We start from the raw sequence: 23178 nt of genomic DNA on the forward strand, positions 1-23178 counted from the left end.
CAGGGTAACCAATTAACCTAACATGTATGTCATTGGACAATGGCAGGAAGCCAATGCAGCTAACCCAGGAAACCCACATGTATGCAGGGAAAACATACAAAATCCACACAGAAAGGCCACTGTTCAAATCTCCCCGTTATTTATATATTTTATTATTATTTCTATTATTATCATTCATCACCTTTAAAATAATGAACCATCTAACATTTTTATGCACATTTGTTATTAACTGATTAATAAACTTTATATGCCTCTTCACTTTTGTGCTTTACTATCATTGTGTAAACTCAATTCAAAATAAGAAAAGAAGAAAGTTTGATATATGTGCAGAAACACATTGGTAGGTATATTAGAGCAAAAAACTGGGTGGCAAAACAGAAAGGGGAGGGAGAAGCATTGGAGGAAGTGTAGCAGGGCTGGCCAAGACATGGTTGTTAACAAGCAATTAAGAAAACTGCTTTGTGTGGCCTAAAGACAGTCATTACAGTGACCACACACTGTAAATTCTGAATGCTACACAAACACAAAGGCTTCCAGACAAATGCCGTTTGCTGATCATGCAACCATCCACCAGTGCAGCACAGCATATGCTGCAAGTATCAGTGGTGAATTTCAGGATGTGTGCAGAAATATTCAATATAAGAGGAAATAATGGCTGAAGAATCCTCTGCTGGCCAGTAAATCATTCTCAGTCATTGTTCGTGTATCTCCTTAGGTCCCTCCTTTAGCGTTGCTACTGGGTTCAATGACTTCATCTTCTCCATTTGTTCATGAAATTTGACTAACTCACATTAAAAAAGATAAATGGTTAAAGGCAAACACAACATGAAACATAGAGTACACTTACCAAGGATCTGCACTTCAATGTGTCTTGGCTTTTCAATGAATTTCTCAACAAACAAGGCTCCATTCCCAAAAGCTGTTAGGGCCTCCGAGTAGGCACGCTGATAATTCTCCTCAAGTTCCTGACAAGAAAAATATTCAAACATGCGAGTTAAAGCAACAATTCAGGAGGAAAAAGACAGACACAGAAATCTTCAAAAATTCTCTAACTTTTTTCCATGCCTGTCATTCATCTAAGTCGACCCCCCTTTTGTCAAGCATGTTCTTCAAGCCTTCAGGGAGCACTATTCTACACATTACTTCTGGTAGATCACGAGCCACCATGTTGAAGGTCATGGCTCAATCTGTGTTTGTCAGTCTGTGACATCCTGCCAGCCCATCCATCTGCTCCTCTGGGAAAAGACTGAGTCAACACTACCCCCCCCCACTTTGAATTGTCTTGTACATGAATTAAAGTTGTTCCTTAGAAACCGCTGCAATTAATTACACCATGAATTCTTAAGATTAACCAGAAACTGCAAAACCATGCATAACACAAAATGTCTGTGCTTTTTTATGTCTGATCAAATAAATGATTTAAATGTTAGCAGCATCATTGTGGCATTTCATTTCAATTATACACCAAGCACTTATGTACCATAAATCTGGGATTTTGGAAGATATAAAAAATATGGAGGAAATCAGCCACTGGAAAATGGCACCTCCATCGTTGAAACAAGTACACAAGATGCGACTTAAGGTTCTGAGAATAATACCAACAATAATACATGAGTAATGGGGAGAAAAAAGAAAGAAAAAAAAACTACCATGGCATTTAGTCAGAAGTTATTACAGATTGGCACTCAATTCAGTCCTACAAGGTCCACAATGTTGCACGTTTTTCCACGTATTCCTGCTTCAGTACACCTCAATCAAACTAAATGGATTCAGCAGTCTATCGGGTTCTGCACATTGACTCTTTGATGCAGTTTTTTGCAGCCAGGATACATGGAAAACCTCCTGGACTGTGGACCTGATAGGACTGAACTGAGTACGGCTGTATGCTGCTGTCAATCCCCTACTGGGATCTGGTCTCAGATCAGAGCACTATGCCACTGACCTCAAGCTTTTAATTCCAGATTCTGATTAATGTGCCATCCCTCACCTGGAGGATCAACTACTGTGTATCCTGTCATAAGGAAGACCTCACCTGGCCTCTTGGCTCCAGTCATATATTACAGTATTCATGCCAGTGCTGTCTACCATCTTGATAACCTTGGATTGTGTCAGACTGCATAAATAATTCTGCAACGGTCACCAACTCTGGTCCTCAAGGGCTACCATCCTGCAGGTTTTAGTGTTTCCCTGCTGCAACACACCTGACCTAAATCAATGACTCATTAACAGGCAGGTGCAGAAGATGACAAGAAGTTGTTGGGGAAGCTTTTTATTTGAATCAAGTGTATTGTACCAGGAAAACACTAAAACCAGTAGGATAGTAGCCATCTAGGACTGGAGTTGATGACCCCTGATTTAGGTAGTAACTATCAAACACTCAAAAGACAGGTGTTTGATTTCCAGTCCTTTTGTCAACCCTTGAAAGATTTGTTCACATCAGTGGAAAAAACTAAACCTGTAGCCAGGATCAGCGGTGAAAACATTTTAATGGGAAAGATTTCTGAACCATTAACAGGAAGTTGTGGCAGGGTTTTTCGCTGCAATCATAAAGAGAAAAAAAATGAGCCATGGTGGCATTTCAGTCAAGAGAAGCCCATGTTTACCTCCTGTTTTGGAAGAAGCTGAACCTTATGGGCTTTGAGTTCCCAAAACCTGTAACATGGTTAGCCGCCTGCATCTACTTGCGTGTAAGCAACAGAATTTTTCATCTGTTTAGGAACTTGAAACAAGCCATGAGAATTTTATAGTCATTTTTCTCTTTTTTTTTTCCCCATAAGCAATGACTAGTTGCTTGGCAGGTTTCAAAAACCAATCTATTTCAAGTTTGTTGTTGAAGACAAAATTGGAGATGACAACAGAAAGCTGTTTGGTGCACTTGTCAAAAGCAGTGTGAAACTAAACCCAAGTGAATATAATGTGTAGAAAGTAAATAAAACAACTCTAGCTTCAGACTTTCAACGCCAGTCATTGGTGCACAGAAAACAGACTCTTTGTAGAAAAAAGTGAAGTTGATGATTTTTTTGCACCTGTAGACTTTTTTTTTTTTGTTTATATATAAATGACAAGAGACTTTGAAAGCTTAAAAGTTGGAAACTCCATTTCCTTCTACATCAGTTCAGCCAATCTGTCATCTTTCTGCTGCTGGAGTTTTGATGCGTGCCATTCCTCTTTTCCATTTCAGAAAGCGCACTGGGTCAAACAAAAGAAAAACAACTGCCAATCTGGCTGCTTTGCTTATCAGTACGCAAACACATCTTGCCCTAAAATGTGTTGTGAATAGTTTGGCTGACATTGTTAATTCAGCATACAAATTACCCGTGAGCTGGCCTTAATGAAATACAAAGTCAACCTACGCATTGTTGCTCGGGGCCCCAACAGTACCAAGAAACCTCTTCACAATTTCCTCACATGTCTACTCAAGCTGTGGAAGCCCCTGTGACTCAAATGAATAACTAGAAATGTCAACAACTAATTAATTAGACTGGGCTACAACTCCGAAAAGGTCATTCTTTCCAGTGGATTCATGACTTTTGAGGCTCAGTGGCTACAGAACAACACAGCAAAGCCATTTCTTGAATAGATCAGTGAATGAAGTGATGCACCACTGCAAATGGCAATACACTGAGCACAGTCACTTAAAATGAAATGCACTTCTAGAGTCAACGGTTCAGCGATTGCTGCAACCTGCATACTGATATTGATTTTTTTTTTTTTTTTTAATTTTTTTTTTTTTAATGAATTCATGCTGCAATAAAAAGTCTATAATAATCAGTTTTGTAATTTGATAGAAATCCATTTGTGGCCATTTTGAGGTGAAATTGCTCTGTGAGATTAAAAAAAAAAAAAACATTCACTTTTTTCTTCCTTGTCATGGTCTAAACATGCTCAAACATTTATCCATAGAAATACTGGAGATCATGTACTTTACATATTTAAGTCAAACATTTATTAATACATGGAACATATTTACAAAGAAGGAAAAGACAAATACAGGACTCTGTGGTTTACACAACAAACAGTAAATAACACCAGCATTAAAAGATAATGTAGCTTTGCTCTGTGCAGATCTGATCAGACAACCACCAGTGCCAGTTTAAAGTTTGACAAGAACTGACTTTAGAAGTGGAAATCTGGGAAAGTTGTGCTCATATCACCAGGCTGCAACTGCAGATTCCCTCCAGAGCCCCGATAGTACTGATACGAAAAGCAAAGCTGCCGCTGGGCTGACACTGAAGTAAACATGGTGTCAATTTGCCAATTCCCTCACTCTACAGGCCTGAAGGTACTCATTTCCCTCTTCAATACATGTTTTGGATGGAATCTCCAACAGAATGTCTATTATGAGCTTTATTTGTATTTCATTAGGCTGCATTAGAGCCTTCCTTGTTCTAGTATTAGATGAGCATGTGTTAGGTTAAAAAAAAAACTCAAATTCTTCCACAACCGTTTTCCAAAGCACCACATACACTACAAACATCTGTTGAAGGTCAACACAAAACAGCTTCAGTGCATTTTCAGTTAACACTTCTAATACACAGTACACGGTAACATCAATGGTCAGCCATAACATCAAAACAGCTGTGCAGAATAACACTCATCATCTTATGACTCAAGAAGCACTGAGACCGCAGACCTTCCCAAAGCAGCTCATTTCACTCATATTGTGTCATAGTCCTACATTCATTTTACATGGATGTATTACACTATTAGATTGCTAGATACACCGATAATGAATCCAAAGTGTCTTGGCTATATCATGGTGATTGTTGTCTGTTTATATCTTACTTTGTTTGCTTGTAGTGAGGAAAACTCCAAAGATCCCATCATTTTTCCTGTTCTGGACCGTGGTATCTAAAATTTTCCCAGGATCCAGATCTAACTTTGATATCTTGTAAAACCCGTTTGGAACTTCTGTATTTTTTGCTCAAGCATGCTGAACATTTACTTATTGATATATATAAGGAAAAAATGGCCTTTCTTGCAATCATAAAGACTCTTTCAAAACACAGCTGTTGTAAAGCTTGTTACATCCTTGTGGAAGTGTTTGAAGACAGTTCGACACATCAGGCCAGTAAAAGTTTTTTTCCCTTGTGGTGCTCTGAGAAGTATCGTGTGATTGGTTGGACATTTGAGGTGGGCGAGGTTAACACAAAAGCATGAAGCGGAAAGCTGCCGCTTCTGCGTTTTTGCAGAAGGTAAACCAGATTGCTTTGATAAAACAGCTGATTAAAGGTGGTGAGAAAGTACAAAAGTTTTTACAACATGTGGAATTAAACACACGGAGCAGCCGTGTGCGCACATACTGCTCTGTAGTGGACGAAGTTTCTCATTAAATATGAAACAACCAGGTTTATTGCACATAAAGCAGACATCATTGCCCGCAGTGATCCCTCCCTGCTGCAGACGATGCTTCTCGTTGAGTATGAATGGACATGACAAAGAATTTTCTTGTTCTTGCAGCCTCCAGAGCAAGACGTTCTCACTTCTCGTGGAGTATGTAACAAGCGTCACTGTGTGACATTGTCCAGGCGGTTTATTCTGCTTGAACTAAGTGTAGTGTGACAGCAAACCAAACTACAACAGTGTGAAATTTTTAATTCCACACCCAATCACAACCAACTTTCCCAAACTATCTTAGTGTCCTAGATACTGATTCCATCAGATTTTGCTACATCTTAAAAACTTTGTTAGTTTATCGACTACAAAACAACCAAATAAGCATTTCTTGACCACAAAACCCTCAACAAGACCCAAGAGCTATTGAAAACCAACTAAGTCAGATCCTCGTGACATTCTAGTCGCAAGTATATGTGTACCAAAAACTGAGAAAACAACCTATCCAACTGGAACGTGGCAATGGTTTGATACAGAGCAATTATGTGTAAAGCCAGGGAAAACATAAAGGACCTGAAAAGATCCTCTGCCAGTTTCCAGTGCCAGACACCCACAGATTTTTCATTCAAGCCTATTTATCTGCTGAAGTGGATCCACATCTGAGACAGGTGGTTGATGCAGACTCATATTAAACTGTATTAAATATATTAAACTACAAATAAAGTAAGTTCTCCTTTATGTTTGGGCGAGTTATGCCTTATTTGCTTTGTTTTCTAGATTTTATGCAGCCAAACAGTTTTTACAATTAAATGTGCATGTAAGATTCATGAGAAGGTTTTATAATCATCTTTCCACTTAGAGGTTTTTTGGACAAGTGCCCTGCTGCTCAATCACAATCCTGAAAGACATTTTCTAATTATATTCATCTGATGGAAAAGAACGAGGCTCAATCATCGTGATCAGTTGAGCCTAGTGACCAAGGCAATTTCTGAGTACACACTCAAATACACAGAGTGACTGGCAGCTACAGAGATAAATGACCAGGCTGTAATTTTCAAGTAATTTCACCTTGATCCAATACAAACCAAAATTAATGAATAAGAAATATGAACTTTTGGGGGTTTGTTTTTTCTTGACCCAACAAATATGGTGTGACAGCAAGCCATTTTATCACCTTTTTGCATTAAAGCGCTCACCTCATACTCTCTGACCACCCGCATGCCTCGCCCGCCTCCTCCATAGGCTGCTTTGAAGATGATGGGGAAGCCGTATGTCTGAGCAAATGCTTGTGCCTCCTGCTGACTGGAGATGGGGGAATCTGTTCCTGGGACAACAGGCACGCCTATGCAGGACCACAAGAGTCAGAAATCACTAAGAGTTTATCATTCTCTCACAATCCTGTAGTTCAAATATAGTTTTTTCTCTAAAATGAGCTCTCTTGTAACACAGAAAAAGTTTTACAGCACAATGAAAGTTTCCCTTTTCACAGTTTCATACAGTCGCAGATCAAAACAAATTACACACTGCATACCTAAAATATGTTGATTCTGATTGGTAATGAGATTAATGACTGAAACATATTAGAGCTGCAACTATCGAGTACTTTTTAAATCGGGGACTCTGTCGATTATTTCTTCAAGTAATCGAGTACTCTTAATGATTTTTTTTTTTTTTAAATTATAATTTGTAAAGCAAATACTAGAAACTCAATCAAAATAAATCTATACATTTATATTTGTGAAGCTGTTGCATGTGTTGTTACTACCTAAGGCATGAGGAAAATGTTTTAAAAGTATCATTTTAAAATGTGCCAATGTGTTTGTGCACGCGCTCAATGTGTGGAGAAAGTTCTCAACCCATCGCAAATTTCTGCATTTTAAAAGATTAAAAAGAAGAATTCACGTAGAAAGAAGGACTGACTTGTAAACATGTCCAAAGTATCAAAGAACTAGTCTATGTCTTGGTGGACGACACGCCTGTGAAAAGTGTTTAATACGGAATAAAAGTTTGCTGCAGGAACAGAAGCTGCGCCTGCCGTCACACACTACCTAAAAAATGCGCTTTGACTCTGCGTGTGTGCGGGAGAGACAGATCAGGGATGGATTACAAGACGGTTAACGTGCGTTAGCAGTTTACACCTCGCCATGCCTCGTCACTGCTGACTGCTGACTGTCTTTTCCTCCCCTCTTCTTCATTCTCTGCCATTAGAGACTAAAGCAACAATGGCAGTCATCAGTCCGGGTGAAACAGTCATACTGTACAGACACACCGTAGGCGACAGATTCTGTTTTTATATATTTTATACATGTTTAGATGTTTTATATGTTTACTGAAACAGTGATGTAGTCCCTCCAAACAGCGCAGTGGTCTGAGAATGCCACGATGATGTATAAATTAAAATATATCACCACATGATAATTAAACGACGCCTCGAGGCAGATAATTTGCCTCGATCATTTTTTGTACTCGAGTCACCTGAGTAATCGTTGCAGCCCTAAAACATATGCAGCAGGAACTGTTAGCAAATGAGTGGTATGGTGAAAGGTCGTGATTTAATCTAAAATTATGAAACTTTTAAAAGATGCCATTGGTCTTGTTTGATTTGTGGACTTAATGTTTAAAATATGAGCAAGAATTCAAACAAGCTTTACAGCTTCAGTAGACAATAGGAGACCCCAGAGAGACATTTTTCACAAGCCTTGATGAAAATAATTGAACAATGTTTCACATTTAGCAGATGAGCTTTAATTTAAACATTTGCAATACCAAACATTTGAATGAAGCACTTCAGCGCACCGGCAGGTATTTACTGTGAATTTACCTGCGCTGATAGCCAGGGAGCGAGCCTCCACCTTGTCTCCCATCTTACGAACTGTTTCAGGGGTTGGTCCTACAAACATTACTCCTGCGTCTGTGCAAGCCTGAGCAAAGTCCGCCCGCTCAGAAAGGAAACCATAGCCAGGGTGAATAGCATCCACATTGTTGTCCTAAGATGTGAAAAAGAAATTAAATAGATATGCATATTTATTTTTATTCATTTTCAACTTGAGCTAAAATAGAAGTCCACAGAGGGGAATTTAGTGCAGCTGTACCAGAGGAGTTCTCTGAGAAAGGGAGCCACATTGGCTCTGATAAGACTTGGCTGGATCACTGGGGAAGTACAGAGTCAATTTACTCAAACAACCTGAATAGTTTCTTGCACACACAGTTTTTTGGCCAGTATAAAAATGTTTTGTATGCCACTTTTAGCAAAGTGACAGGAAGCAGATGACATTTTATTCTCAATCTTTGTTCATGACCAAACTCATCATCTAGTCATTGAACTCCAAGAGAGACTGAGTGAAGCTGAATATAATTTGAGGGTCAGGAGGAAAGTACTGACCACATGCACATGGTGGCAGATACAGTAGTTGCTGAGGCTGACAGATAGAGAAATCTCTGGATCTGTATGTGCCATCTGCTCTTGGATGCAAGGCAGACTATAATTTGAGTGTGAACAGCAAGTAAATACTACTTTTTTTTTTTTTTTGTTGACAAAGAGTAGAAAACCACACACACGCCTTGTTGGCAGGCTGGTTGGTTGTGAGAATTGGAGCTGGATGGCAAAGTCTGCCTGACTTGGCTGGCTGACCACATGCCTGCATAGAAAATTATAAACCGTGAAAGACTGATCAGAAAACTGACAAACAACAACTGCTTTCCGAATCTGGGAGGATAGAGGCAGTAGGGGAGGAGGGACAAGGAGCAGATCTGATCAGCACAGCGATAAGAAGCAGCAGGAAATGAAGAAACGAAAGGGAGATGGGAAATGTTCATAAAACAGAATGGCACGGGGGGAAATGTAGAAAAAGGTACTTGTTGACAAAAAATGAACAGAAACAATGAAAAGACATTGGTCCATCAGTTGAGCACCTTGAGATGTGACCACCAAGTTTTGCTGTGTCAATAACCAGAGACAACATTTTTCCAATTATTGGTACAAGAAGAAAATCATTCCATGAAATTACCACAATGAACAACAGCAGGTCCAAGAGAAAGGCCCCAACTATTTCAGACCACAACTAGACAAGTACTCAGTATGCAGGCAGAGTGAAACTACATGCAACTTTCATTAATATGAACGGCACAGCTCTTTTGACTGGGGGACGTTTAGCAAAGGGCCACAGGCCAGGACTTGGACCTGTGCTGGCTGGGCCTTGGAGCTGGCCACTGCACAATATACAGAGAGTCACCATTTTTCAGCCAAATTCTTTGAGCAGTTTTTGCAGCTGAATTCATTTATATCTCAAGGTACTTGAATAAAGTCAACTGATAGCTTTTGACTCTCATAAGAGTAGATATAAATCCCATCTATCTTATCAGTCAGTCAGCAATTACAAACTGCTTCAAACATTTTTTAAAAACTAGACCGCTGATATATTTGTTTTGTTTTCTGGTTAAATGAGACAAATATGATGATTTCCTATCGGTTTTAAGAAGAAACTGGCTCCCTGCTCTGCAGCTGTCTACTGGTACAAACTTTTAAAGTGACATAATGATGTAGTTAAGGCTATGAAAAAAGAAAAAACACGAGTGCGAGTGAATGTTAAGATTTTTGGAACAGTTGCAGCAAATGCTGGCCAGAGATTTCTTCTCTGCAGATATGCAAATTCCTTTCATGCACTCATCACTATTCAGATACATGTGTTATCAATAAAAACATTCATCAAAGAGCCTCAGCTATTCAAGGTGTTTGTAAACAAAACTGCTTTTACAAGGCATTTTTCCTGCAGCATGTTTGGCCTTCACTTTCTTTCAGCTGCAAGATAATCTCCCCTGCAGAAACTACAACGAAAGTCCATTTGTAAACTGGAACATATCCTTCATGTGTTATTGTGCAAAGAAAGTCAGTGTTTCTCCAAGGCTTGAAGCTTTTGGGGAAGGGTGGTACTAACACAAGATCTCCCCCCACCCCATGCTGAAATACAGACTGTAAAACCATGTCGCACATTATATATAATCCTTCTACCTCTGTCAAATGAATGTCGGTAACATTCATATAGCCTTAAACGAAGATACAAATATCTGCCACCTCAAACCAACACTGCTGAATAGATATTCATGAACTCTGTATCTCTAACAGGTGCCTAGTGCAGAATCATACTGGTAATTTGACACATTTTATTAACCAAATAACTCATTTGACAACTAAACTCAGCTGGGAAGTTACTTTTCTGAACTCATCATAGACTAAATTTTCCACAAATGGAAATAATTCTGTAACAAAAAAGACAAAAAAAAAAGGTAAACTTTTTAAATGTTGTGATGAAGTGAAGAAAGGTCGTTTTACTCAGTGAATCTGCTCTAGATATTCCTAACAATCACATCTCAGAAAACAGTTTTACATGAATAAAACCTATAAAATTGGATCATTTTAACCCCTAATATGCCTGAAATTATTACTTCAGTGACCTGTAGATTCTGATTGGTTAGATGTACATGTTTCCACGTTGAACCTGAAGTTCTCAGCGTAAAAATAATAATTCTGTCCTCACCACCCTGGAAACTTTTGTTTTTTTTTTAAAACAAATGTAGATTTTTCATTTTACAGGTGGCTGACATTTTTACTGATGCACGCTCTGTCTGCTGGTGGGAGTGTGTTAAGCTGTGTCTGCTTGCATGTGTCTGTGCTCCATGAGGGTGGAATTTTGCTGTGCATGATAGAGCATAGCTATGACATGCTGTCAGGTTATTAAGATAAATAACACTGTTTAGTTTAATATTCTGTTTAGTTTAATAAAAAGTACAGTGTGTAAAGCTGTTCCAGAGAAAAGGGAACTTTAAATGACATTTTCTCATTTGCTACGACAGAAAAGATAAAAATATTTTGACCTTCTAGAGGAGTTGTGGTGCCCTCCTAATGCAGGTAAGGGAGCCACAGAAAAGTGAGGAATTTGAAGCATTAAACGTCTGTCAGACACAAAGCTCTCTACAAAAAAAAAAAAAATGGGTAAACCATCATTTTACTAAACCACTGCTCTCACCTTTGCAACTTTGATGATGTCTGGAATGTGCAGGTATGCTGCAACAGGTGGCAGGCCTTTACCAATCAGGTAGGCCTCATCTGCTTTCTGCCTGTAAATTGCAAAGAGTTACATTAGTTTTTTTTTGTTTGTTTGTTTGTTTTTTATTTAATCTTAAGTGAACCAGGAAATGCAACTCATAATACTTCAAATCTGTTTTCCTAAGACTGGCCTTGCTAAGATATGCAGTAATTAAGGTCAGCGGTAATGAATAGAGAACCCAATATAAAATAAAATAATAATGTAATACAACTTTAAGAACATTAAGACATCTTAAAAAGCTAATGAAGACCAAAAAGGAGCTCATATTGCACCCATTCCTCATACGTCTGAATCATCAAAGACAAAAGTGCACCTCTGAAAGCATACACTTTTATAATATAATAGTAGCTTTACCAAACTCTCACAGTTACAGTAAGCACTCAGTTACAGCTCCAAAAAGCCATTTCTGGTTTAATGTCTACGAGAGAGCGAAAGATGAACTGATGACAGTGCAGTGAGACTCTAACAGTTTAGACTAGTATGTGCATATAGACTGAGCAGGATGATTACTTAAATGCACCATCTATACAATGAAACTGAAGCTGCTAATTGATCCAAATTGAAAAAAGCTTTACGTGGCAGAAAGTTATTACCTGTGCATCTGTCCAGTGTCCTGCTCAGAGTAAACAGCCACGGTGCGAATCCCCAGTTCTGTGCAAGCTCTGAACACCCGGATAGCGATCTCACCTGCAAGATGAGAAGATGTGCATGAGAAACAGATGTCACTGCATTTCCCCTCCATTCGCCCATGTCCTTCCTTCATACACACTTCATGTGACATTATTCCTTTAATTTCTGAGTTATTGTTCAGCACATTGTGTGTGTGGGAGATTAAGTTAACTAAGGGTGTAGTTCTAACCCTTCCGTCATGCATTTTTCATGAGCACAGACCTTATTTTATCAACATCCTGTGGCATTGGCCCCATTTTGCAACTAATGCTTCCTCTGAGAGTATAAAACAAACTGAATTTTTCATCCTGAACATGATATGTGAAAAACAATCCATCTGGTGTTCCTCATAACTGTAAAAATACACTGCAACAAGTCAGCTGTTTATGTAAAGTTGGAGAACACAGCATACAATCTGAGCTTTACACTTCTTGACTTTCATCTTGCCGTCACTGGAGCCAAATACTTGTTTTTCAAGCAGAACACTCTTAAGAAGAGAGGGGAAAAACAGCTTAGTTGGTGAAAACTAGTATGTCTCTTTCTTGCTTGAAGGGGAGGACAGCATTGAAATGTTTGTGCAGCTTTGAAAAGGTGAAGAGCAAGCGAGTAAAACAAGTTTTGCAGAAAAGGTATATGTGTGAACATAAAAGGGATGAAAAGACGTTTGAGATATATAGAAAAAACAGATTAAATGTTGATTGAAAATAGACTGAAGACTGCAGGGATACGTTTTCAAAGAACTAAGGATCAAAAAGAAACCGTTAAGCAGGTTTAACAAAGAGACAAATACGCAGATCCAAGACAAGAGCAGTTCGGGGAAAGAAGCAGAGAAAGTACAAGTCTGAAAGGAGGAGGTAACAGGTGCATGGTCACAGGGGGGCAAAAACGAAGATCGCAAATGGCTCAAAGGGGGGGAAAAAAAAAAAAAATCACAACTGGCAAGCGCTTAAAAAGACAGAGCGGAAAAGAAAGGAGGACATGAGACACGAAGGGAAGGAATGGAAATAAAGAGCAGAGGCAGAAAAAAAAAAAAAAAAAAAGATGAGCTTGGTGAAGTGGAGTTTGGACTGATGTGATATGATGGTCCAACTCTCCTCATCACACTCAGTCCGGTGAATGCCATGCTGATATCACGTCATGCTGTTGTGAAGCAGAGAGATTGATGAAATGCCTCTGTGTGCGAATATGAAACAGAGGCCAAAGCCTTTTGAGTCAAACTGATGGATTAAAGCAGCCAAACGCAGCCTTCATGAGAGGGTTGATGTAAATACAAGCATGCATATGCACAGCGTGGGGGACAGGGGGGTCTTCAGAGCACCACATGTGCACAGAACAAAAGCAATACTGACAACCTAGACAGCATTCAAGCATTTTGAATATGCCCCCATGGGAGAATAAAACAGTATAAAAGTATCTAAAATGCCATTAAAAAGCAATACATTAATACATTTGTCTCTACGTGTCACCTTACAAAGCTAATAACTGCCCAGCGGCAGTGATCGCCTCTCAATAACAGAGAGAGTCCTGTTATTACAAATATCACCAAAACACTTCTGTGATTTTTATGCTGCACATCAAAGCCACATTGCAGTTTTGTTTTTTTTTCTCGACACTTCTACCATTATAAATCCTTTCACCTATCAGTCCCAGAGAGAATTAAATAAACATTTGCTTTGATGCCAATTTCTTCTTTGTTTTGACATTTTGATTATAGCTCTACGATATTAGAAAAAAACTGACATTGCATTTTTTTTTCCAAAACTGTAATATATATATATATATATATATATATATTCATATTTAAAGAACCTGCACTGGTCTTTACTCTGAATATTACAAGTATGGTTTTTGTCAGTATTTGAGGTATTCTTGTCATCTATTATTGCTTCCTTTCATTGTACAAGGTCCTGAGCAAATGCTTTGTTCCATTATGTGCAAATGTGAATTGTGTTTTTACCAAAAATGTTTATTTATTACTACTGGTGATAAACATGTTCATCAGGTACCCTTGAAAATGCTGAGATCATTGAGTTAATTTGCCTGCTACACTCCAGGGCCTGTGATGTGACTACAGCACACGTGCGCACTCCAATGACGATGCTCAATCGATATATTCTGCAACTGCAATTTTGATACATACTTTACTTCCTGATATGCAGCGAGGGCTGTGGTAGTAGTTCCCAGTTTCTAATACTTCCAGAAAGTGCCCGATTTTTCAGTTAAAGCAAACAAAACTATCTTGTACAGCCTCCCACCCACACGTTCTGTTTAAATATTATCATGTGGGGCAAGGCAAACTAAATGCTGGTCATAAAAAATTAAGCAATCTCAGAGTCGTCTTCTGCCTGAGGAAGACTTTAAAAGTAATTTTTTCTCACATTATAAATGAATGAATGAAGCAGCATTCAAGTGCTTTAACTCAACTGTAACTAAACTGCTGGTCTTGTTCAGAAGTGAAATACTAGCCTTTTACCTCTATTAGCCACCATGACTTTCTTGATTGGTCGATACTCGCTCTTTGGGGCAGAGTGAGCAGATCTGGAGATAAGACATGTCCTCCTGATGGCCAACAGCCCAAGACCACCACGGACTACAAGGAACCTCGACATCCTGAGGAGGAAAGGAAAACGATTTTACTCATGAAATCAGACAATACAAACACTAACTTAAAAATGAGATGGATTTTTTTCTTTACTTTTTGTAGACTTCTTTGATTCATACTTCCTAACAATTGATTAGTATTTATACAAAATGATTCCTTGTGAAGCCCACAGCAAATCTGTCAACACTGAGCCATCTAAATCAAATAAACCTTATAATTCACATTCTCCTTTTTATGTAACCATTTGCCAACTTTACCGCCTCAGTTAATCCATTCAGACCTGAGGCACCCTTAACACATGCATGCTAATACAAATAAACATGTCCCTTTAGGTGTTAATGGGTTCAAGGAAAATAAAGAGATGATAGTGCGGTTGGGGGAAACCCACTAAACCATGCTTAAAGAGATTAAATCCACTAAAGCATTTCTTATATGGTTGCAGAGGATTGTTCACAGCTTGAAAATACTCAAATATTTCTACTATATGTAGTAAAGTTACAATTAGCCTTGAGCTAATATCTATGAAAAATCCTGGAATACTGTCAAATTCAAGGTTAAATGTATAAATGGAAGCATGTGACGGAAATTGCAGCTGAAAAGCTAAACTAAAAGGATTGCAGGAAGCTTTTTTAAAAAAAAGTTATTGACAAATTTGAACGTTTGTAAGTGGTAGCACTATTAAAACATGAAATATTTCAGTGTTTCCATCTATATGTGACTACAATGATTCATACAGGCTGGCTCCACAGAAAGATTATTATTATTATTATTATTATTATTATTATTATTATGCAATCAAAAAGTCCATATTGTTTAAAGAAATTGTTTAGTCACGGTATAAAAGTGGGATCCAATCAGCGGCTGCTCCGTTTACAGCTGCAAGTGCATCTAATTAAAAACAATGAGCTTCAGGTGTGATTTCTGCGGTTTTTCCTGCCAAATCAGAGCAAACCAAAGCTGTAACTAAAGAAGCTACAGACACAATCAATGTGAATCTCCCCTAAAAGCCTAACACCAGGAAATACAATAAAAAAAATGAAGTCATAATTCTTTTAAATGAGGGAAATTTGCAGGAGGAACCACACAGTGACAAGACACTAGAGGTATTTTGCATAAATTGGAATGGAAAAAAATGCCCACCACGTGAGTGCTATATGTGGACAATAAACACAGAAGGTAACCCGCTGCCATTTTCATAAAGATGCATTTTGTTCTGTAGATACCTTAAATGGTTGACGAGTGGCTCATTCACAGCGGGTTGACTGGTGTGACCAGTTCAAGACGCAGAAGACCTCAGAAATAAAGGGGTCTTCTTCTGGTCTAATGACAACAAGTCTGCACTTTACTGACAGTCTGTTGCTGCCACCATGTGGTCAAAGCGCGGAACTGCAGACAATGAACGTACCAGCTTTACAGAGAATGAACACTTTTATAAATAAATAAATAGATAAATCAATAAATGTGATAGTTTCTGTCTTTCCCTTCACACTGAAACATGCATACAACGGGATTGTGTTTAGACATAAATGGCAAAGAGTATTACTCCTTTTGATTCGGACTGGCTAAATGAGAAACTATTAATGTTATTGTGCATGTCACAAACGAGGACCTAAAAAGAATACCTAATGAGTGCATTTTATCTGAATGTGTGCACTGAAACTGTCCGACAACAGCATGAAGTGGAAACTCAAGCTGTAACAATACGCTGTTTCTACACAAAAGCAACAGTGACACACTGTGTAAGAGATACAGTTTCCCAAGGCCTGAGAGCAGCAGGGAAGAAACAGCAGACCAGACCAGCAGACGTTAAAAATTAGTCTTATCTGTTCTTGCACTGCAAAAACTGGAACATTTTACTTTTCATTTGCAACAGCTTAGGCACCCTTTCATTTTCATTTGATCAGTTCAATATGCTTTAATTGATTTCAGCACGTTAACAACCTTAAGACATGTAACCTGAAGCTTCAGAATTGCTCTTAGTGTCACATTTGAATTTAATGGACATTTTCAACAAACTGTGCAAGATCAGTACTCCCCATTATTTCACTATCTTTAAATATTTAGTTGAAACATTAATCATTAAAACATCATCTAGACTGTAGCATGAAGAAAACATCAAAATGTAATCAGAAAGCAGCACTGCAGCACTAATGACAGCTTATTTAACATGACATCTGACATCTACAATTCTCTTTGATCTTTCAAAACCCGGTGACATCTGGGAGGTTGCAGAAAAAAAGCATCCTGATCTGAAATTATGCACAGTAGTGGTTCAGCAACCAAATGCAGATTTGTTGTAAATAACAACTGATTTGGTGACCGTACACTAATTTTTATAAAACATGTCTCTGGAAGATGATGATGATGTCAGATACCTTATAACTGTGGCCCTCTTCCTCGCTTCTTTTTTCCTATTTATATACATTCTGTGCCCCAGTTGTGCCTTAAACACCTCTCAAGTTTATTCACCACAATGAATTATCTTTTCTGGTAAACTCCACATTTTTATTATAACATTACAATCAGTGTTTGAAACGAACATTTCACTCCCTCTTCACCATTCAAGGTCAGGTCGCTGCGAACAAGATAAGAATTACAACAAAGGTCATCCTTTTCTCTCCACTTGTTTCTCACTGCTGAACGTTTGTCCTGAACTGATGGTGTCCTCTTCCTCATTGTAACAGCTCCGGAGAATAAATGACAACCTTCTTCCTTCCTTTCCTTTTGTCTCCCCACACAAACAGATACATGTGCCAATATAATTCTCACAAGGAGGGAGAGTTGCATTGCCAAAATGCAATCAGGAAATGCTATGAAAGATGTGGTAGTATGAGAGGAATGTAATGATGAAACGCTCCAGCTGTAGCCATGCAATTTGAGCAGGATTTTGGTTTTAGTGGTGGAACATCACATTGTTGATCTGAATCTGATAAACACTAGAGACTCAGCACTCTTTAAGGGATCAGTTCATGTTTTTCTAAACAAATGTATAGCTCAGGTATTTACTGTAGTGTTAGAGGGAATACATGAGCAGGAACCTTGGGTGAAGATGTATGTTGCTGGGGGGAATGAATAAAAGGGTTGAGCACCCGGTTGACTACATGAGCATCTTGTTGTCTTTAATGAGTAGATCAGATCAGTCCTCGATATGCCAGATCGGCCACTGAGCATTTAGTTTGTCACGACAGCCGACGGAAGACAAATAGCATCTTCTTACAGTTTCTGGCTCTGATGTAGTGCTTGACACCTTCACAGACAACTGAGAATAAAACTTATGCAGCTGTGTAATCATTTTTAATTAAAGTGGAACTATTATGTGCATTTCAGGCTAATTTATTTTTATTTCTGAGACCAGAAGGGCTGGGATTGATCGAGTTATTGTCACAAATCGCTTTATTTACTTAAGACCGGCCCTCTCCGTAGGCTGTCAGATCAGCCTGTGGGCAAAACGAGTGGATTGAGACTCTTCCGCATTAAGCCCCGCCTCCCGCCACTGCACTACATCGGGAGCGCGCACCGCACCTGCTTTCGCCGTCATTGTAACATCTAATAAACAGAAGGATTAGGCGAATATGAACTCAATGAAAAAAAAAAAAAATACAATGTCAACACATAGCATACAGCCCTACATGTTGGAACCTGAATCAGACCCTGAAAACGAAGTGGAAAACAGCAACCCACAGCAACGAATGCAGCAGGATGTCTCTCTTTGGTAAACTCACCAGCCATCGTTGGAAATAACTTTATCCCACGTTTTCCACCCACCTGATGTATTCGTACATGCCCTTGTTAACCAATAGAAGGTAACCAATCACCGAACCTTATCCCCCGGGACGTCACAAGGATTTCAAAGTAGAAAAAATTCTCTAAAACTACACGTTTTTCATCGCCATGGAAACCGAACGGAGAGAGTGATGGAACTCAAACTCAAACATGCGTTCAGGTGATAAAAAACGGTGTCGTTCACATGTCTGATGAGGATTCAACACTGTAACACTGTAGAAAGCTCAGAGAACTTGAAATACAATAATAGCACCCCTTTAAATGATCCTCAGATTGATGAAGAAGACATATGTGGACTCACAGCACTAAAGTTCCACCAATTAACTATTGATATAAGCATAAATATATGAGCAGCTCTAACTTTATTAATTATAATGTTTATGCGGCTATTCACATAGAAATTCATAAGGTAGGTCAACAAATATATGAAATCATTTTCTTTTCATATTTATTATTGCTTCAACAAGTACACATTTTAGAGAAATGTGATGCCAATATACACAGCAAGCCTATAATATATAATAATACATACATCAATATAATACATGACAAGTTAGCCCAGATAGATATTAAGGCCCTTCTTTCCAGGATCTTTTAAAGAAGAAACGAGGTCTTGACACCTATCTGGTGTATACTCGTCTTAATGTTCTGAGTCTATTAAAACTTTTTATATCCTTTCTCTGAGCTCATGTCTGCTCTTACCTAGAAGGCATTGGGTACTGGATTAAAACCTTGTTTAAACTCATTGTTAAACTCTTCTATTGTTTGAATTGAACTGAACTGAACTGAACTGAAGTGTATTGATTTCAAAGATGCAAAAGGTAAATCATAGTTATACAGTATCTAACAAACAAAAATAGGCATGCATAGATAAAGCAAACATAACTGACAACTACATATCCTATTTAATGACTATGAAACTCTACAGGCAATGCAAGGCAAAAAGCTGGAGCCTTTTAGAAAAAACACCACACACTCTTTTAAAAGGCCTTTAAAAATCCCAACTAGGACACAGGAATGTGACCTTTGCCCCTTGCTGACTCCATGAAAATGAGTGAGATTGCATGGCTATTCTTATTTCAGACATGAGGAAGTTTCACTTCAAGCATGTTATCTATTCTGTTCTTGCATGATACTAAAGATGTTAAAGAACCAATTTCTCTGAGTCACATTTCTTTTATTAATGGGAGCCTTACGACTCCCCGTGCTTCCCTGACAACAAGGCAGGAGGACAGAAAGCTGGCTGGAGTTGTCCATTTGACTCAGAACAGTCTGAACCATTTGCAAGGCCTTCATGGTTACTTTCTTAAGACTTTCCCATTTCAGCTGGACGGTAGCAAGAAAGTGCTGTAAGATTTATAGTCAACTCAGAACTGCAGTAATCATTATATATTGGTAGTTTTTGGCACATCGCGGAACACACATTTCTGTCAAGGGGTCTGGCTGGGTCTCCATAATCTGTAACACTAACATGCAACATTATTTAACACCTTAGAGTACTGTCATGGGACTGTGACACATCCCAACTCTCCACAGGACTCATCCAAATGCTACTGAAATAAATTATGACTTTTTTTGTCTCCAATTGCACTCCATGACCTTCTTTTTCTCAGTGAGTCTCTAAAAAACCCACAAAACGACAAGAAGCATGAGCACAGCTCTCCCTCAAATCACTATTGTGAAGCTGCACGCTCCAGACATGTCTGTGTTTAAAGTTAAAGCTTACTGGGGACAACCTTTGTGTTCTGGATGACATGAAAGACCGACAGGGACTCACAGTTCACACATTAACCTCACAAAGATCAAAGTTCTCACAGATCAACGTTGTGACACACAGACACACATAACCTGCTCATTGCTTCAACTTCGCCCTAATTGGCTAATCGCTGGGTAAACGCATGCACTTGGCTATCTGCCAGCAATTGTGCAATAACAGACAATTTACCTTTTCATGTTTCACAACGCATCTTTCATCATTCATCCTAGAAGTCAATGATGTCACCGTAGGAGAATAGTTTTTACTTTTGCACATCCTCCAGAGGGGCAGAACACACAGGAAGGTACATGGAAATTATAGTGTCTCAGCTTGGAGTTGTTGACAAATCCATGAAGATGGTTTGCAGGTTGAAATCGATATTTAATTCATTTGGACAAATTAGCAAAAAATGACGTACAAACTAGCTAAGAAAAAGTACAATACTTGACAGCATGAACACTCAAGGCCGATTCCTCCACTGTTATAAACTCATAAACACACACCTGCAAGGAATTTGAGAGGTTGTTCCTTTCACTATACTAAACTATACTATGCTATGCTATGCTATGCTATGCTATGCTATGCTATACTATACTATACTATACTATACTATACAGAGGAGGTATGTTGTTTATGCGTGCAACAAATTCAGCCAACAACAACAAACTGGCCGGACGAGTCACCATCTAGACCTCTGTGTAAACAAAACTTACACCCGAACTGAAAACATCTGCAAAGGTACAAACTCTCTACACCATCAATCCTTTAGTGTAGCTCAAAACCCCAACTAGCTAAGAGGACAATAGGCTGCAACATTTACTATGTTTACAGGGGAGTTTAATTCCTGTTTAATTCAGAATAAAAGTTAATTCCGCTTTAAACAAAAAAAAAAAAAAAAAAAAGACCATGTAAACACTTAATTCCTAATGCAAATTTTTATTCAGAATTAAACTTCATTTCGATGTAAGTGGTTGGTTTATTTGCATTTTAAATTTTGAACTATTTAATTCCTCTGTCATGTAAACCTTAATTCCGCTCTAAGTTAATTCCGGTCGTTCTGAGCATGTCCGTTACCTTGTCCTGTCCCAATGAAACACGTTGTTTTACCTCCTGTGCTCGGTGGTCTATCTTTCTCCTCCTTCTCAGTTGCTGCAATAAGTGAAGTAGTATGCTCGTATTGAGCTGCTACTTCAAATTTATAATAAAAACAGCGGCGAAACTGGTGCTTGCTATTTAGTTTTTACAAGTTACGACTGAAAAGACAAGAAGCAGGAAGCGAACTTTGTTTATTTCTGGTATACGTCATATGCCACGTGCACCCTTTGTCCATTCAGAACACTTCCAAACCCGCCGCTCTAAAGAGGAATTAAGTGGGGATGCGTTTTATGTAAACCTCCATTTGGAATTATTATTTTCATCTAAACTCGTAGGAGAATACGTTAAATTCAAATTATTTAATTCCGAATAATTATTTCCAAATTAAAAAACATCATGTAACCGTAGACAATGTTTTGATGAATGTCAACAGGTGACTCATGATTTGACATTTGAAGCTGGGGTAGGTAATGTTGGGGAGCTAGCAAGATTTGAAAGTGACACCCTGTCTTGGCTCCTCCCCCTCTGGTTTTGCTCCTTGCGTGATCCAAGGCTTTTTTATTCACTATTTTTTTCTCACCAAAGATTTTCTCTTTCTCGGCTGTTTAGCGGGAGGCGGCAAATAAAACAAGCCGGGTCGGGGAAATCCTTCCTGCATTTTCTCAGCCATGTTTGCCTTCAGTGTTTCTTCTTCACTACTTATTTCACCACTATTTATATGCAGGATGTGGCTATGAGGTATGCACTGCAGGAGGAAGCTGGAGAAGAAGCTTACGAAATATAAAAAATGAACAACTCCATTTTGGTCCAAATGTTTGGATTGGTCAAAGTTTTTACAGACTTACGGTAAACTGAGGGGTCTAACTACATTTCTTTTTTTTCATGATTACAAAATGTATAGACTACTATCAGGAAGAGGAACCACTTCACCCAGAGTAAAAAAAAAATGTGTCTGAGCAAGATTACCTACCTCAGCTTTAAGTTGCACACAAGAGAGAATGACTCTCTAAGAAACAAAAATTGACAAAAGTCGTCTAATTTGTCAACAAGAAAATCCATCAAAATCTTGAAAAAACAAAATTCTTCAGTTTTTCTTGTTATAGTATATCATTAAACCACACTGGAGCTAGGATTGTAGAAGCTGCATCTGGAACTGAAAACCAGCTGAAGCCACTCTGCCATCAGGAGCAAACACTAGATCCATCAATGCTCATCAGGTCAGGACATTGTGACAGTGATTGGACGTTTCAGATACAGCAGAACAGTAAGCATCTTCTTCTAAAGCATGGTGTGTTTCCAGCAATAGACATGAACTTTATGCTTAAAAAACTGTGCCTCATTCAGTGCAATTTGATGAACCTGAAGGCATTTCAGTGAGAAAAGAGCCTGAGCACAAGCCTTAAGTGGACACCACTCAGAAAGCACTGCACCAATAACTACAATTCCTGAATAGCCACGTGAATAAGAGAAGACTTTTTAAAAAACCTTTACCACTGAACTCTGAGGCATTTGGAAAGGACAAATTCTTTGTGAAAATGTGTCCTGTGATCACCCCAGTGTTTAGGGTTTCTTCAGGAAGAAATAGATGCCATGTGCTGTGCATCAAATGTGAAAAGTACCATTCAGACTGTTTGGAGCAACAAGTCCAGATTCACTCCTGAAGCCTTTTCTGAGTTGTAATCCTCCACTACCACTCCAGCATTGAAGTAATGATTTTATTTACTGTTAAAAGCACTCAACAAGAAAGATCCAAACAGCCAGTTTATTACTATCCGCTTTAAGACATTCACAAAGTGTGTCCCCATAGCTTCAAACTGTGGTGCTCCTGAACAGCC

General features: G+C 38.6%; 1 protein-coding gene across 2 annotated transcripts in view; it reads right to left on the reverse strand.

Annotated features, from left to right (window-relative positions):
* pcxb (pyruvate carboxylase b) overlaps positions 1–23178 on the reverse strand; it is a 320178-nt gene that overhangs the window by 291895 nt on the left and 5105 nt on the right. For both annotated transcript variants that reach the window (XM_079257650.1, XM_079257649.1), the window contains 6 exons: positions 14581–14717; positions 12032–12125; positions 11358–11448; positions 8156–8321; positions 6531–6676; positions 848–965 (listed from right to left, as the gene is read on the reverse strand). In XM_079257650.1, the coding sequence (XP_079113776.1) occupies positions 848–965; positions 6531–6676; positions 8156–8321; positions 11358–11448; positions 12032–12125; positions 14581–14717 (752 nt within the window). The remainder of the gene's footprint in view (positions 1–847; positions 966–6530; positions 6677–8155; positions 8322–11357; positions 11449–12031; positions 12126–14580; positions 14718–23178) is intronic.

The sequence above is a fragment of the Telmatherina bonti genome (genome assembly GCF_933228915.1).
Source record: "Telmatherina bonti genome assembly, chromosome: 18".
NCBI classification, from domain to species: Eukaryota; Metazoa; Chordata; class Actinopteri; order Atheriniformes; family Telmatherinidae; genus Telmatherina; species Telmatherina bonti.